This window comes from Caloenas nicobarica, chromosome 18 (assembly GCF_036013445.1).
Source record: "Caloenas nicobarica isolate bCalNic1 chromosome 18, bCalNic1.hap1, whole genome shotgun sequence".
Taxonomy (NCBI): Eukaryota; Metazoa; Chordata; class Aves; order Columbiformes; family Columbidae; genus Caloenas; species Caloenas nicobarica.
This window is the reverse complement of record NC_088262.1, coordinates 305,347-319,459: the sequence shown is the minus strand read 5'-3', so window position 1 is coordinate 319,459 and position 14,113 is coordinate 305,347. Positions and strand designations below refer to the sequence as shown.

At 52.4% G+C, this 14,113-nt stretch overlaps 2 protein-coding genes across 2 annotated transcripts; one reads left to right on the top strand and one right to left on the bottom strand.

The window, feature by feature from the left end:
* Positions 1 to 237: 237 nt before the first annotated feature.
* Positions 238 to 8,298, bottom strand: NOTUM (notum, palmitoleoyl-protein carboxylesterase). Its single transcript, XM_065647869.1, has 11 exons — positions 7,970 to 8,298; positions 7,619 to 7,671; positions 7,386 to 7,481; positions 6,049 to 6,109; positions 5,520 to 5,578; positions 4,059 to 4,161; positions 3,107 to 3,298; positions 2,660 to 2,760; positions 2,413 to 2,560; positions 1,746 to 1,793; positions 238 to 1,637 (listed from the first exon to the last, which is right to left on the bottom strand). The coding sequence occupies exons 1-11, from the start codon at positions 8,281 to 8,283 to the stop codon at positions 1,331 to 1,333; spliced, it is 1,482 nt and encodes a 493-aa protein (XP_065503941.1). The 5' UTR covers positions 8,284 to 8,298; the 3' UTR covers positions 238 to 1,330.
* An 87-nt stretch (positions 8,299 to 8,385) lies between these two features.
* LOC135996268 (proline-rich protein 2-like) lies at positions 8,386 to 14,052 on the top strand. Its single transcript, XM_065648088.1, has 4 exons — positions 8,386 to 9,045; positions 9,158 to 9,375; positions 9,745 to 9,754; positions 13,810 to 14,052. Exons 1-4 carry the CDS (start codon positions 8,386 to 8,388, stop codon positions 14,050 to 14,052), a joined length of 1,131 nt encoding a protein of 376 aa, XP_065504160.1.
* Positions 14,053 to 14,113: the final 61 nt, after the last annotated feature.

Here is a 14,113-nt window from a genome sequence, read left to right as displayed (position 1 = left end):
CAGAGGGATGCAAATCCAGCTCCCTGTGCAGGTTTGTCTGCACCAGCTGCCCGTGCAGCTTTTCTGCAGCTGCTTGTGCTGCCCCCCAAGGAACAGCCTCTCGCTCCCTCCCAGCCACATTCCTGGTCCCTCCCTTGCTCTCCTCCCATCACCATCAAAGGGGATTCTCTGTGTTCTGAGGTGGGTGTGTTCACAAATGACTAGAAGAGCAGAAATATGTTGGCACTTGTCTTGTGTTCTCTGCCTTTTATGTTCCAGATTTCCCTCGTTTCAAGACAGGCCAGATGGCCTGATCAAATATTTCTCTCTCTAGAACAGAGAGAGGCCTTTGCTGCAAAACCAGATCTCCCTGCATCTTAACATGCAATGCTCTGAACACCTGGCAAGTCACAGGCAAGCCGAAAATGCCGTGCAAGTATGCAAACATCAGATGCTAGCTGAAAATCTCTGTACTTAGACCTCATATTACAACCTCTTCATCAGAGAAACAATGACAAAGCATACGGCAAGGGGAACACAGAAGTCTAATTATTACAAAATGTCAACACCACCCACAGTCCTCTCCCAGGCACAAGGTGATCATAAGGATAATCCATCCAAATGAGCAGCATATACAACTTTACAAAGGCATACGTATGGTTCTCTGGTGAGCCCTTATAAATAGCGTTTTACATATTAAAATAAATATGTCCACATTGCCAAAGTAGCAAGAAGTTTCTTCATTATTTAAAAAAAATATGTTACAAAACAATATCATTTATATTTCTTGCTTAGTTTAAAAAAGTAATAAAAAAGTCACTTTATAAAATAATACGAAAGTAAATTGAGTACAAGAGTGTCCATCCCTAGCACGTGTTCTGGGTTTGTACGTTATGACTCATGTGAGATGCTGAACTCCAGGAAGTCATGTCATCATTCCTTCACTTCTAGTTGGACAAAAGAAATCCAGTGCTTGCTTTTTCACCACTTGTATCCAGTCTATGATGTAAAATTCATGGCAAGGGAAGAAGTCCTAGATCTGGGGAAGGTTCTCATTGCTGCTGTTTACGGCTTTGCTGCTCCCTGTGTCAGATTGCCTTGTGTAACACAGAAGACCATGTGAATGGGGTTTGGCGGTAACGTGTTCCAGCCAAATAGTGTAAGCAAGAAACTGCTTTTTTTTTTTCTTGACACATCCTAAGTGTGCAAAAGTGTGTGAGCACGTGGGTGTGCATGGGTTGGAGTGTGTGTGTGGGCGTGAGCGTGCGTCTGCCTGTGTGAGCGTGGGGAAGATCAGACAGTGCGGGCAAGGGCCTGGAGTCTCCTCCTGATCTCATCCCTCTGCCCCGTCCTAGTTACCGCTGCTGAGCATCCCCAGGAGTTTGCTGGGCTCCAGGCCCTGCTGCTGCGCCATCTTCTGCACATCGAAGCCCATGTGCATGAGGAACTGGATCACGTTCATCTCCTGCCCTGTGAACTGGTCCCTGATGGTGGGGCACGAGGGGTTGCAGTGCGGCCAGGGACAGCTGTCGATCAGATGGATGGGGCAGCCTTTCAGAGGGACCTTCCCGTTCTTGTTGCTCTCGTGGAGGCTCCGGTCCCAGCAGTGCAGGGCGCGGGGCAGCGACGTCCCCTTCACCTGGATGTCTGTCCAGTGACTGAAAAGACAAACCGTGCAGATCGCATCGGGGGCCAGGCTGTCAGGACTGGTTAATTCCCTCGCCATCTCCCCGCTGACCTTTCATAGAATTTGTAAAAGCACTCACTTGCGTGTAATGATCTCATGAGACAAACAGGCAGGAGCAAAGCTAGCGCTAAAGGAAAAAGAAACATGGATCAGGTCTTGGAAGGACAAAGTAACTCCTGCTAAATAGAACCTTCCACACTAGGCAGAGGGTGGAATTTTTGCTGCCCTGACCAGATTTTTAGAAACAGCGATGACTGTCATGATATGAAACCCGACTGGACTGGAAAGTATCCAGAAGCAAAGGGGTTCCGTCCTGCCTAACAACGCACATTTGCAACAACAGACTCCTGAATACCTGCTCTTGCATGAAGCAAGTGAGGTGCATTAACGGTTCTTCCTCTGTTGTCTCATCAACTCTCTGGATGTTTTATGATCAGCACTTTTCAAAACATCCTTGTGAGGCTAATGGCTGTGCAATGGCAAGGAGTCTCAGACCTCACCTTGGAGGCAGGAAAGAAGAAACATGTCCCTATCGGTAACAAAGGGTAGCTGGTTAATTGCGAAGCTGGAAATTACTTTACACTTATCCAGACATGAAAAAGACAAGATTATTGATGTACACTAACTAATAGTTACCAAATTTACAACATCAATTTCTGCAGGGATCCGAGAAATGCTGCTAGGATACTGGGTAAGAATGTCTCTTAGAAATAAATGTGCCAGATTTTCCTCAATAAAACACTTACGTCACATCCTTCAAGGTGTTTCTCAGCTCCCTCCCCAGGTTCTGGATGTAGAGCCACTGCCCCTCCTGCACAGGCTGGCCAGTGAGGTGAACGTTGTCCACAGTCAGCTGGGCCTCGTCAAAGAGCCACTGGACAACAAAGACTGGACCTAGCAAGACAAAAGAAATGGAAAAGGAATTGCTCTAAGTTAGCTATGGATACAGAGGAAACCCTGGAATACATTTTATATCTCTCCTCTGATACTTACATCGAAGTGTGGGGTAAATCTTATATCCAAAAAAGCAGTTCCATTCCTCTCCCTCTTTAAACTGCAGCTTACAGCGTTCAGGAACAATACCATTCCAATATCTGGAAGACAAAGCAATAACAGAATGAAAGTCATAGCACGATCTTAACAATGGCCTTTCCGTATCCCGGTCGATTTCTGTTCTGGTTAGAGCTGAACTTACTGACGGCAAAGTTCTTTCTTGGCTACGTTGTCCCATAAACACATTTTACAGCATCTACAATTGCGTGCATTCTTTTGCACATCTAGATTTTAAATTACTGTCTTTTCCAATAAAATAATTGAAAAACCACTGATGTAGATGATAAATACCCTTTAAGGATCAAAATGAAGGGAGACAGAGAAGAAGGACATCATCTCCACACTCTAACTCCTTATCAAAGTGTACTTCAGAGCATCTGATTCTACCTTATTCCTCTTCTGATGGCTTCTGTGGGCGCACACGTTATGGTATCAATGCAGTCAGTTCTGCGATACTGTTTGTTATCCAGGAACCATCCGGAGTCTGCCAAGCCTCGCACCTGAATGTCGTGATGACCCATCTCCTCCAGCTGCTCGGCCACGCGATCCACGTTCAGGAGCACCCCGGTGCCCCCGGCACTGTAACGGCAATGTTAGCGCCGCGTCACGAGGCAAACAGCTGGTGAACGGCTGGGACACGTGTCCTCAGCAGTGACACTGCAAGCAGCTTCACCCACCCACAGGACAACCGACTACTCACTTGGTAGTCACCAAGGTATTTCCTTACTTTGCAAAATGCTCAGAAATAATGCCAGTGCTAACAACCTGATACCTCAGAAATCAAATCCTGCTCTTGCTCTTTCTTCTGGGAGATATACATATGCATAATATCATTTGCAAGGGGTTTGGCTGCTCAAAAAACGGAAGAATCTGAAGCGAGACAAATTCACCCCTTACAGCTTCTATATCACACCCCTGTGCAACATACACCGAGCGTACCGCAGCTTTCTGCAACACAGCATGATTCACAGCACCTGGGTCAGGCAAGTCAGATTTTTTAATTCAGATGCCCCAAATCTATTCACAAGACACGTGTGTCTCCTGGCATTGGCCAACAGGAGCCAGCGTTCTCGATGCAGGGAAGGATGAACACATTCCCTCCCTCTGGCAAAGCTTTTCACCCTGTTGGTTTTTTATTCATTTTCTCCACGGAAATAATATTATATCGTGCCCTGTTGTACCACTCAAAGGAGAAAACCGGGAAGAGATACAGGGTTTGCTGTGTCAGTGTTCCTGTACTCTTAGAAGGATTTTTTCAGGTGCTGCTGGGACCTCCTCGCTAACACTTTCCCCCGCGGCAATCTCCTGCTGTGCTGTGGGATGTCTTGTGGACACGTACCTGCTCCCAGCCAGCAGCAGCACTTTCGCAGTGCTCAGACCTTTTCCCAGCAGCTCCTTTATAACCTCCTGAATGATCAGGGCTCCCATGAAGGCGTATTCATCTGGAAGAGATAGCTCAGTGTCAACAAAACTGTTTCCTGCCCAGGCTAAGACTTTTGCTTCCTTTCCACAAATGCTTAAGAACCTTACGAAGGGATTATGAACCTGAAACCAGGCCCATTTTCTCCGCCGGTATCAAGTACATCTAACAAGAGATACTCCCCCCTGTACAAAACAGGCTTCCATGAAAGCAAGTGAATGGGGTGACCAGAACACACACCTTCCTACAGCAGCGCTTAGAACTGGGAAGCTCAGAGGAGGGAAACGAGGCAGCAGGCGCTGGGAGCACGCACACCTTCCCGCCTCCTGGAATCTCAGTTCCAACTCACTGCATCCCATTTTCCCCCAGTTCAGACAAGCAGTGTTCCGCAGAATGTGACACCTGCAGAAACTGCTACCTCAGCCGTGTTTGCTGCGGTGTAACCGCTTCGCTGTGAAAGTGAAGTGAAAAGGTCCCTTACTGTGGCAAAACGTGTATTTGCCCTATCTGCAAGTGGTTGGTTTCTCAGTGTAAGAGTTAGCGAAGAGCGACATTGAGTGACGCAATGTCAGGTTTAAGGCCAGAACTCACAGAACCACCCAAAGAAAAGCACTATACTTCTGCCTTTTCAGTGCCGCATCACGGAGCATCTTAGGTCCAATTCTTTTGTTCACAGCAGCGTGTATCAACAGTAATTCCATTCTAGTCAAAGAAAACCCTCTATGAACAAACAAGAGAACTGGGCCCCTGCTGCTTCTATTGACATGACTGCACCCAAACATCAGTCCCACTGAAGTTGGGAAACCCAGAGAAGTACATGAGCAGAACAACTCATCTGCATGAAATCCAGCTTAATCTGGAAGAGGACTCCTTTAGGCACTCCGAGAGCTCCGTCATCACTAAAACGACAGCTGATGAACTATTCTTTGTTTCCCAAAGAAACCTGCAAGACACCTTTAGCCTGACAGGACAGGTCCTTTCAAAGGTCAAATATCCTCCTGAGAGAAGTCTGAAACTAAATTCACTGCGCTTGCCTCTCAGACCAGCAAAGCCAAAGTTGCATGAAACAAACCATGGTTCCTCAGCTACACCATTTAATTTGCTATGTGCTGGAACCTGGAGATTCATCTAAGAGGAATTTCGTTCCTCTAATCCTTGCATACTGCATCAGTGTAACAACTCTGCAAGCAGTGGCTTTGAACTATGTCAAAACAGCCCGAGCTAAAGAGATCAGGATGTTTTATCTGGAAGTGGCTTGATATTCTTTCCTGCCCTTCAGCAAGAAAAAGCCTGTTCTTCATTCACGTAATTTCACAGAAGTCTGGCCATTTCCTTAATGTGTGATGTCTGGGACAGCAACAGCCCATCAGCAACACTCACTTTTCTCAGACTTGGAAGAGGCACCACTCCAAACATCACTTGAGCAATACGGGATGAATCTGTAAAAGAGAGTTGTGTGAGTACTGACGTTCTTTGACATGCAAGGAGGGGTGAGGAGAGGGTCAAGTAAATGGAGGAAAATTAAACACTGGGGAGGTGAAAAGGGAAGAGTTTCTTGTCCAGCTAAACAACACACCTTCCTGCGCACCAAGTGACAATTATAACTGTCTTGAATTTTCTCCTGAACACTGGTAGTTAGTTACTGAGTTAAATCAATAAATAACCCGTCTTATGTCAATCTAGTTGAAGCACTGAGCTCAGTGGACAGAACAATGGGCCAAGGTTTTGCTCTCAGCTGTCCCACTGGTGTGTGGTGGGTGCCACAGGTAAACCCTCTGTGCCTCAGCTTTTCACACGGAAAATGAGAAGACTTTGTCCATGCAGTGGAAATGCCGACTGCACTGCTAGCCTAAAAGGCAGGAGTTGCTGTTTAAGCATAATCATATTTCCCATCATTGTCCCTCCTTACACCATGTTTGCATTCCACCAGTGGGGATTTTCTTCTGGTTGTGATGACAGGATCCCAGTTCCTGCAGATGGGCACAAAGAAACAAGAAATGTACAGGTGACAGTCTATGACTTCAGAGAAATTGCATGAGCCTCACACGGGATCTCTGACCATGCAGAAAACAAACATCCACGATAAAAAACATTGGTAAGGAACATTTCTAGATTTGCCCTCAGGCACATGTGACTTTCAGAATTTGATTTGTGCTAGAGATTAAGCCTGTCTAGAAGCCTCTTGTAGTACAGAAAAGAACCTGTGACACATACTTAAAACTAAGCACTTCCCCAGAAACCAGATCCTAGCAGGTGAATTCCAATATATGCAAGTATAGCGTCTGTGAATAACAGAGGTTGAGGTATTCAGAAATCCAGAGCAGAAGCAGAGAAAAGAAAGGGAGAACCTCAACATTTCTGTGGTGACTCAGGAGCCTGGTTGTCCGGAGCGTGGGTATCCGGGGTGCTAATTCCACCTTCTGCACGATGCTGAAAAATGCTACAAATACTTTAGGCGTGCACCAAATGCATACTTTCACACAGAGCACCACCATAGCTGGTTAAGCGATGTTGTGCAATTGCAAATGGCGAAAAGGTGGAACCACACAGCTGTGAGTACAAATCCAGATGGTTAATCTGATTTCTCTCCACGCACACAGGGCCAGTCCTGCTACAGGCAAACACACGCACAGTGCAGCGTGCAAGAAAGTGCATCTGTCTTGACAAACAGATTAAGAGGCCCCAGAATAGTTCTTCTGACAGGATTTCTTCCCCATGAGGGTGGTGAGCCCTGGCATAGGCTGCCCAGAGGAGCTGTGGATGCCCCATCCCTGGAATTGTTCAAGGTTGGGCTGGACGGGGCTTGGAGCGACCTGATTTAGTGGAATGTGTCCCTGGCCATGGCAGTGGGTTGGACTAGGTGAGCCTTAAGGTCTTTTCTAACTTAAACCATTTTATGATTCTATGATTCAGAGAAACACAAAGCCTCTTTAAAAAAACAAAACCCTAAACCACAACTCTGAAGATGCCAGCAGGTTTTTGAGTATGTGCATGCATTTAAAATAAAGACGGCACTTTGGCCAGAGTTCAGAAACCAGCAGTGTCTGCCGCTGCAAACCGCCCATCCCAGCGCGTGTGCACACCTGCGCTGCTGTAACTTTCTCAGAGAGGAGAGAAGCAGCTCATTCGGGCAGCCTCATGCGGGAGCGAGAGACCGTCTGTGCCCGTCGGACTGCGCGGCACCGGGCGCACCCCGAGCCGCGGGGCCGGGGGCCTCGTCCCCACGGCGCAGCAGGGACAACTCACCCACGCGGGTCGCGGGCCACTCCCTGGAGCTCATGAGCCTCCGCATGGTCTCGTAGCGGCTGTCGCAGTTCTCCCTGTTGAAGCAGTACCAGCCTCCTGTGAGGGAGAGAAGGCTCAGCCGCCCGCCCGGCAGCGGGCGCCGGAGCGCAGCCGGGGCACCGACGGCGGCCGCGGGTCGCCTGCCCGCGCCCGGCCCGCGCCCGGCGCGGCGGGACCGAGGCGCCGGCGCTCACCTTCCAGGAACAGCAGCCATCGCCGGCTGCCCTTGGACTCCTTGAGGTAGTACCTGGGGACGAGCAACCAGGAGGCGGCGGCGTTGGCGGGAGCCGGGCCCGACCGCAGCGCTCCGATGCCCGCCGGGCGGCGGCGCCGGGCGCTGGGGCGGAGCGCGGGGCGGCGGGCCGGGCCGGGCCGGGCCGGGCCCAGCGCCGGGGCCGCCGCCGCCCGCGAGCCGCCCGCTGCACCTGTCGCCGCCGCGCCGCGCGCCGCCGCGCGGTGGCGCCACCGCCCCCGGGGCCGGGGCGCGGGGGGCGCGCGCGGCCGGGGCGCGGGGCCGGCGGGGGCCGCGCGGAGCGGGGACTCACCCGGCCGGGCTGCCGTCGTTGCAGGTGACCGAGGCGTTGTGCAGGAGGTGCAGGCGCAGGTCGTGCGGCAGCGCCTGGGCCGAGCAGGGGTACAGCGACTGCGCCAGGCTCTTGACCTGCGCCATGAAGCTGTCCATGTTGCCCTCCACGGCCGTGAAGTCCAGCGGGAAGCTCTCGGCCGCCGCCGCCGCCGCCGCCTCGCCGCGCTCGCGGGCTGCCGGGCCCCGCCGCCGCCAGCCCTTCCTGCCCTCGCCGCCGGGCCCGGCGTGCAGCAGCCCCAGCAGCAGCAGGAGGTGCACGGCCGCCGTGCCCATCGCCGCCCGCCGCCAGCCGCCGCTCGCCGCGGCGGCAGCCAGCCCCCGGCGGCGGGCAGCGCCGCCCGCGCTCCGCCGCGCCCCGCCGCGCCGCCCGCGGGGATGGGGGTCGGCGGCGGGCGGCGAGGACAGCGCCGGCGACGAGGGCTCGGCGGCGCGGCTGCCGGCGCAGGAGCCCGCCGCCCGCTCCCAGGCGGCGAGCATGACAGAGGGGCACGGAGTGCGCGGGGAGCGCGCCGGGGGCGCCGCCAGCCCGGGCGCCGCGTGGGGCAGCAGCCGGCCAGCCCCCGCCCTGCCCTGCCCTCCGCCCCCTCGGAGCGAGGCGGAGGGAGCGGGGGGTCTGCGCCGCGCTGCGCCGCACCGGCACGGCGGGCCGCTCCGTCGGGGCGCGCCCCGCGCTCGGCGCCGCCATCGCCGCCCCTGCCGGCGCCGGGGCCGCGGCCGGTGGCGCCCGCCAGCCCCGCCCGGAGGGCGGCGGGGACACGGAGCGGCCTCTCGCCGGGACCGGCCGCGGGGGGTCGGGCCGAGCGGGGACCCGCACGTGACAGCCCCCGCGGCGGCGCCCCCGGCCCGCGCCGCCCCCCCCCCCCCCGCCCCCCCCCCCCCCGCTTCCCGCGGCCCCGACGGCGGCTCCTTCCAGGCTCCACGTGGGCGGTGCCGCCCGCCCCACCCCGCGGGACGCGCCACCCCCGCGCCCCCCCGGCCGCCGTCGGCGCGGAGACCCGCCTCGGGGGTAGCTGCGGAGTCTTCACGGCGCGGCCCGTGGGGGCTGCGCGGCGGTGCCGGGCTCCAACCATCGCCCCGCCCCGCGAGGGGTAGCTGAAAACCGGGAGACGGTCGTTTGGCCCAAGATAACGGCGTCCGGTCCCCGTAGGCGCCCGCGGGTGACCGGGGCGAGCAGCGGGATATTCCCGGGATGTTCCCGGGATGGCGATGCTGGCGCTGTGAAACGGAGGGCCGCTGCACGGGGCCCTCCGGCAGCGGCGAAAGCCAGGGCGGGTGGGGGCGGCGACAGGTCGGGGGCGCCGGCCGCGCCGCCCCCCTCTCGGTCACAGACGGGCAAGGCGGCCCCTCGCCCCGCCCGCAGCCCCCGTGCGCTGCTCTGCGCGGCCCTGCGCGGCTCTGCGCGGCTCTGCGCGGCTCTGCGCGGCTCTGCGCGGCGGGCTGGCCGCAGCCTTCGCGCCGGGGGGGGTCTTTGCCTTGCTGCTCTTGGCAGCTCGTGAGGTCCCCCCACTCCAGCAGCTCTACCTGGTTATTCCCAGGGGTTTGGACATTTCCAGTGATTGCAAAAAGAATCCTGAAGAAAAGGCCATGTTAACTCCCAGTTACCAGAGTGCTTGTCATCTGTGGCAGCGAGGAATGTCAGGGAAGTTGTGTCCTTATTGCAGACCTCCGTCTTAAAAACAGAGAAACAGGAAAAACAGAAAATGCTATGCTTCGAATAATTCCGTCTTTGTTTAGACACCAAAACGTAAGTTCATGCCCCTCAACAGCCCTCCACAGAGGAGCAGGAGAACAGTCTGTTTTTGCCAGGAAATGTAATCTATCTGGGATGAGAAAAGGTGAAAATAGTATTATCTTAAAATAGTAAGCTTTTTTACTTCTAGACATTTAAATCTGCAAGAGTTTAACTCTTCAACATACTGAATTTGAGAGAACATCAAAGTGCACACAGAGTTTAAACAATTTTGTAATGCTGTCATTCATCACAAGAGGTTCACTAGGCTTTCATCTCTTGGTAAGAGCCACCCTGCATTGAACAGGTTGGGCTCGGTGTGCAAGGAAGCTCAGGGAAGGCTGTGAAAGACTCGAACTCCTGCTGCAGGCACTGAAGATTGGGCATTTTTATTGCTAGGAGTAAGACACGTAGGAGGCCGGTGAGAAATTTTTAATGACTAGGAATTATGTTAAGGGAGATGCTGTTTTCATTTAATGTTTCTCAAAATGAAATATCCTGCATAATATGTTCCAGTATGTCCCAATGTAGTTCTGTATCTTGAAGTATAATGGACTGTGCTATCCAATAGCAAATGAGACGGTTTGAAGTTCCCTCGTACTCTGCCGGGACCAGGGCAGCTCCAGGACTTGCCCCCTTCATGTTTCCCTATCAGAAAAGAGAGGATCCCCCCGGAGTGCTGTGCCAGGACTGGTGCCCCAGGAAGGTCCCCTTGGTGCCAGCTCTGCAGCCCTGGCTCCGCTGCACCTCCCCGGCTTGTTTCTTGGGTCTTGTGTCAATCAAAAGTGTGTTTGTGGTGTAAGTTACCCCACAGAAGAGCCCTCACCGTGGGATAGACACCGCTTGGGCACAGTCGCACCAGCGCTGTCTTTTCTGGCATCAGCAGTGGGGGGCAGAGGAGCTGACAGGGCACCAGGGCTCCCGTTCACCCTTCTGCACCTTCCTGCTCTGGAGGAACCACCCCCTTCAATGTCCCCAGCACTCAGGGTCAGTAACAGGTACCCTCAGTGCAGACAGGGGGAACCACTTTTCAGAATCATGGTTACTGTGATAAGTAACTATGGTTCTTTGTCATATTTTGGATGTTCACAGTTAATTTTCTATCCGTTTGAAAGAGAAAAAAGGCGGGTTTCCATGCTTTATCAAGAAGCAAATTTACCATTATTCTCTGTGTGGGCATGTGACAGAATGCAGAAGTACCTAATGCCAGGGATATGTACCTAATGCGAAGCACTAGCTGCCTAAAAGGTGATTTTAGAGAAGGGTCGTTCTACAGTTTGTTCACTGTAACCACTAACGAAATGCAATTTCTGAGAAGTTTTTAGCATGGTGGACGTTGTTTTGCTGAGGCTCACCTGGCAGATTTTCAGGCATGCTCTTGATCTTGACAGTGGAAGAAATCTGAATTGTTAAGGGTATTTTCAGCTATTCCCTAATGAGTTCCTCTTTCTTTGTAGCACTTTAATGAACTCCAGGTTGTGGTAACCTCCCCCTTCTTTCTCTCCTGATGCTTCTAATTTCAGATAAATATTTGAGATGAGAAGTGTCTCTGGGTATGAAATGTGACCCTTAACCCCCATGCAACTTTCTGATTATGACATGCCATTAAAAACTAGATTCATCTCTCTAATCCCACAACTTGGAAATATTCAGCTCAAATTACATCGGTGTCTTTTTAACAGGAGCAACATTACTTTATGGGATGTGTCACTTTCAAATGCAAAATAGGAAACAGCTGCCTGCTTCAGACATTGAATAGGAGCTACCCCCATCCAGAAACAAGACCAGTTTTTGGGCTCCATGAACCCAAAATGTATCTTTTAAAATTGAATGGCTGCTCCACCTCAGCAGCTGAATAATCACTGCAGTTAACATAATCGTTTTGATTGTCTCTTCTTCTTCGTGCTGTCTATGAAGGTATTAATTAGTGGAAGGACAGGTTATCTTAACTCTGCGTTAGACACTTGCAGAGTTTTGGATGTCTACCCTATTTTAAACACCAAGAATGACTCGAAGACCTTAGATACTTGTTGCACCCTTTGTAGGCAGAAGTGTGAAAACTTTCAGAACAATCTTGCTCTTAAGTTCTCATGCCTCTTGACATGTTTTATAGCAAAAGGCAATTTAAAAGGGAGGGAATTACAAGAAATATGTCTCTAGACTTGTGAATGTTACAGAGATGGTAACAGAGAATGATTAATGAATGTTTCTTAATAAGGCCTGGGAACACCAAGGAAGCAGCTCTAAACCAAACAAGATTAAGTACTTCTGTCATACAACACAATTTAACCGTGGCATCCATTGCCCCATGATCGTGTGGATGCCAAAAGCTCGGATGGGCTCAAAACACGGCTGGGCAAGTTCATGGAAGATAAATGCATCAGATAAGATTAGACGTAAAGACACAACCTCTGACTCAGGAAGTCTAGAAGATGCAGATTGGTGAAAACTGGAAGTTGATGCTGGGGAAAATATAATCGCAGAGCACCCTGCTCTGCTGCTGTTCCCCGTTGCCGTCAGAAGTCGTGTTCCGATTGCCTCAGTGGGAGCCGGTGTCGCCGTTCTTGTTACGAAGCTCTTTGGAGACGTTGGCCTCTGCTAGAAAAGAGCATCCTCAAGAGGATGGGAATTCATAACCTCCTATGCGATGCTGGATTTCAGAGTATGAACAAGGTTCTTTGCTATATAAGCTGAGAACTGACAAGTAGGAGGAGGAAGGTGGTAACAACTCAATAGAGAGTTCTCATTATTATATTCAGAAAGTTCTGTAGCTGCTTAGCTAAAACAGTAAGAAAAAAACTGCACACAGACAACTTACAGGGTATTGACATACGATTGAAAGTCATTCATCTGATGTGGACAGACATGTTGTTCATCAGCCTTTCTGTGGTAACTGGCTGTACATACAAATCCCTTGTCCATCCCAGCTCTGAAAGTAACATCCATCGACTGAAACAATTTAAATGTGTTTAGGAATTACAGACATGGACCGGGATGCCAGTGTCCTGAACACTGCAGCTGTATGAGTGATATGACAATACTTCCCAATGGAATGAACAAATGTAAAGACATTTTAAGTGTTATTTTTAAACAATGCAGTATACACCAGGGCATCCTTTATTACTATTGCTACATCTTATTGAGCAGTTGTGCTGTTGTGTGGACTCAGGAATCCACACGCGTAAGCAAGGGGATGTCTCTCCATCATTAGAATTCCCATCCTCTTCTTTTTCTCCCTTCTCTCACACAGCTGATATGGTAAAAAACGAGCACGTGTTATCTTTTACGAAAGTGTCTTTCCTTAAAAGGATCTTTTTCCTTTATAAGCCAAGCAAAGCGGACATTTTTGTGGGCACTGGGGGTGGTGGCGGGGACTTAAGCTCAACATATATGATAAATATAGAAGTAGAGAAAATATTTGGCATGTGGTAACAACTTGGGCTAAATAAATTCCAGCGGTTACCCAAAGTAAAAGTTTTTTCATGATAGCAAACAAAACAGAGTGCAGTTGAATCTCTGAGAAAGCCTTTGTCACTGAAAAAGCGGTCCTGAGACTGAAGAGAAAGCTCATAAATGAAATAAAGTCCTTGAGAAATGTTGTCACGAAGTGTAAGTCGACCGTCGTTCGGCGCAGCCGGCTCGTCGGAATGGCTGTTTGCAACGCTGATCATGAGATGCCCAATGAACGTTTCTTTTTTGTGGCCGGAAGAAATGTCTCTCAGAGGCAGCAGGATGCTTTGATTTGCTTTACCACTGGTGTCCTGGTTGTGACACTGGACACCTGACACGAGCCTGTTGAGGTGCTTCGCTCTGAAATGTGGGTGTTGCAATAGCTTTTATATTTTTCCAAGGAGCACCTTTCCTGTACACGTAGGTGTTTTTTGGTCACTCGCTGCCACCACCGCTCGGTAAGGCGGCAAAGCTCCCGTCTGAGAAGCGATTTCTGGCCGTGGATCGCGCCCCGGCGGCGGCTCCGTGCTGCCGGGGTGCCGCGGCCCTGCCGCGCGGGTGCAGCCCACGAACCCGCTTTATGTCCTCGGCAGCCAGGTGACTGAGCGCCACACGCGAAGCCCAACGGAAAGACCCGGCGGCCGCTCCACGGGGCTCGGTGCCGCAACCGCCTCGGGCGCCTCCCCGGGCGGGCCGGGGCGCCCCCGCCGCCGCCCCCGCGCCGCGGGCCGCCGCCGTCGCGCCCGGGGCCGCGCCCGCTGCGCGCCGCTTTGTGTGCGCGGCGTCCGCCACTCGGGTCCCCGCCCTCGCTCCGGCGCCGCCGCAAGCGCCGCGCGCCGCCGGGAAGCGCCAACGCGGCCTGAGGCCGCCGCTCCCCGCGGCCGCCGGCCCGAGCGCCCCCGCGGCGGGGCGGGGCGCCGCTGC

Bases quoted from the DNA above. Each gene is read 5' to 3' on its own strand.
- NOTUM (XM_065647869.1), bottom strand. From the start codon at position 8,283: ATGGGCACGGCGGCCGTGCACCTCCTGCTGCTGCTGGGGCTGCTGCAC. The intron at 1,794-2,412 runs GTAAGTGTTTTA...TTTTTCCTTTAG, and splicing joins AACACCTTGAAGGATGTGAC to CGCTAGCTTTGCTCCTGCCT. The intron at 1,638-1,745 runs GTGAGTGCTTTT...TTGTCTTTTCAG, and splicing joins CATGAGATCATTACACGCAA to TCACTGGACAGACATCCAGG.
- LOC135996268 (XM_065648088.1), top strand. From the start codon at position 8,386: ATGGGGGTCGGCGGCGGGCGGCGAGGACAGCGCCGGCGACGAGGGCTC. The intron at 9,046-9,157 runs GTGGGGGCTGCG...CGGTCCCCGTAG, and splicing joins GAGTCTTCACGGCGCGGCCC to GCGCCCGCGGGTGACCGGGG.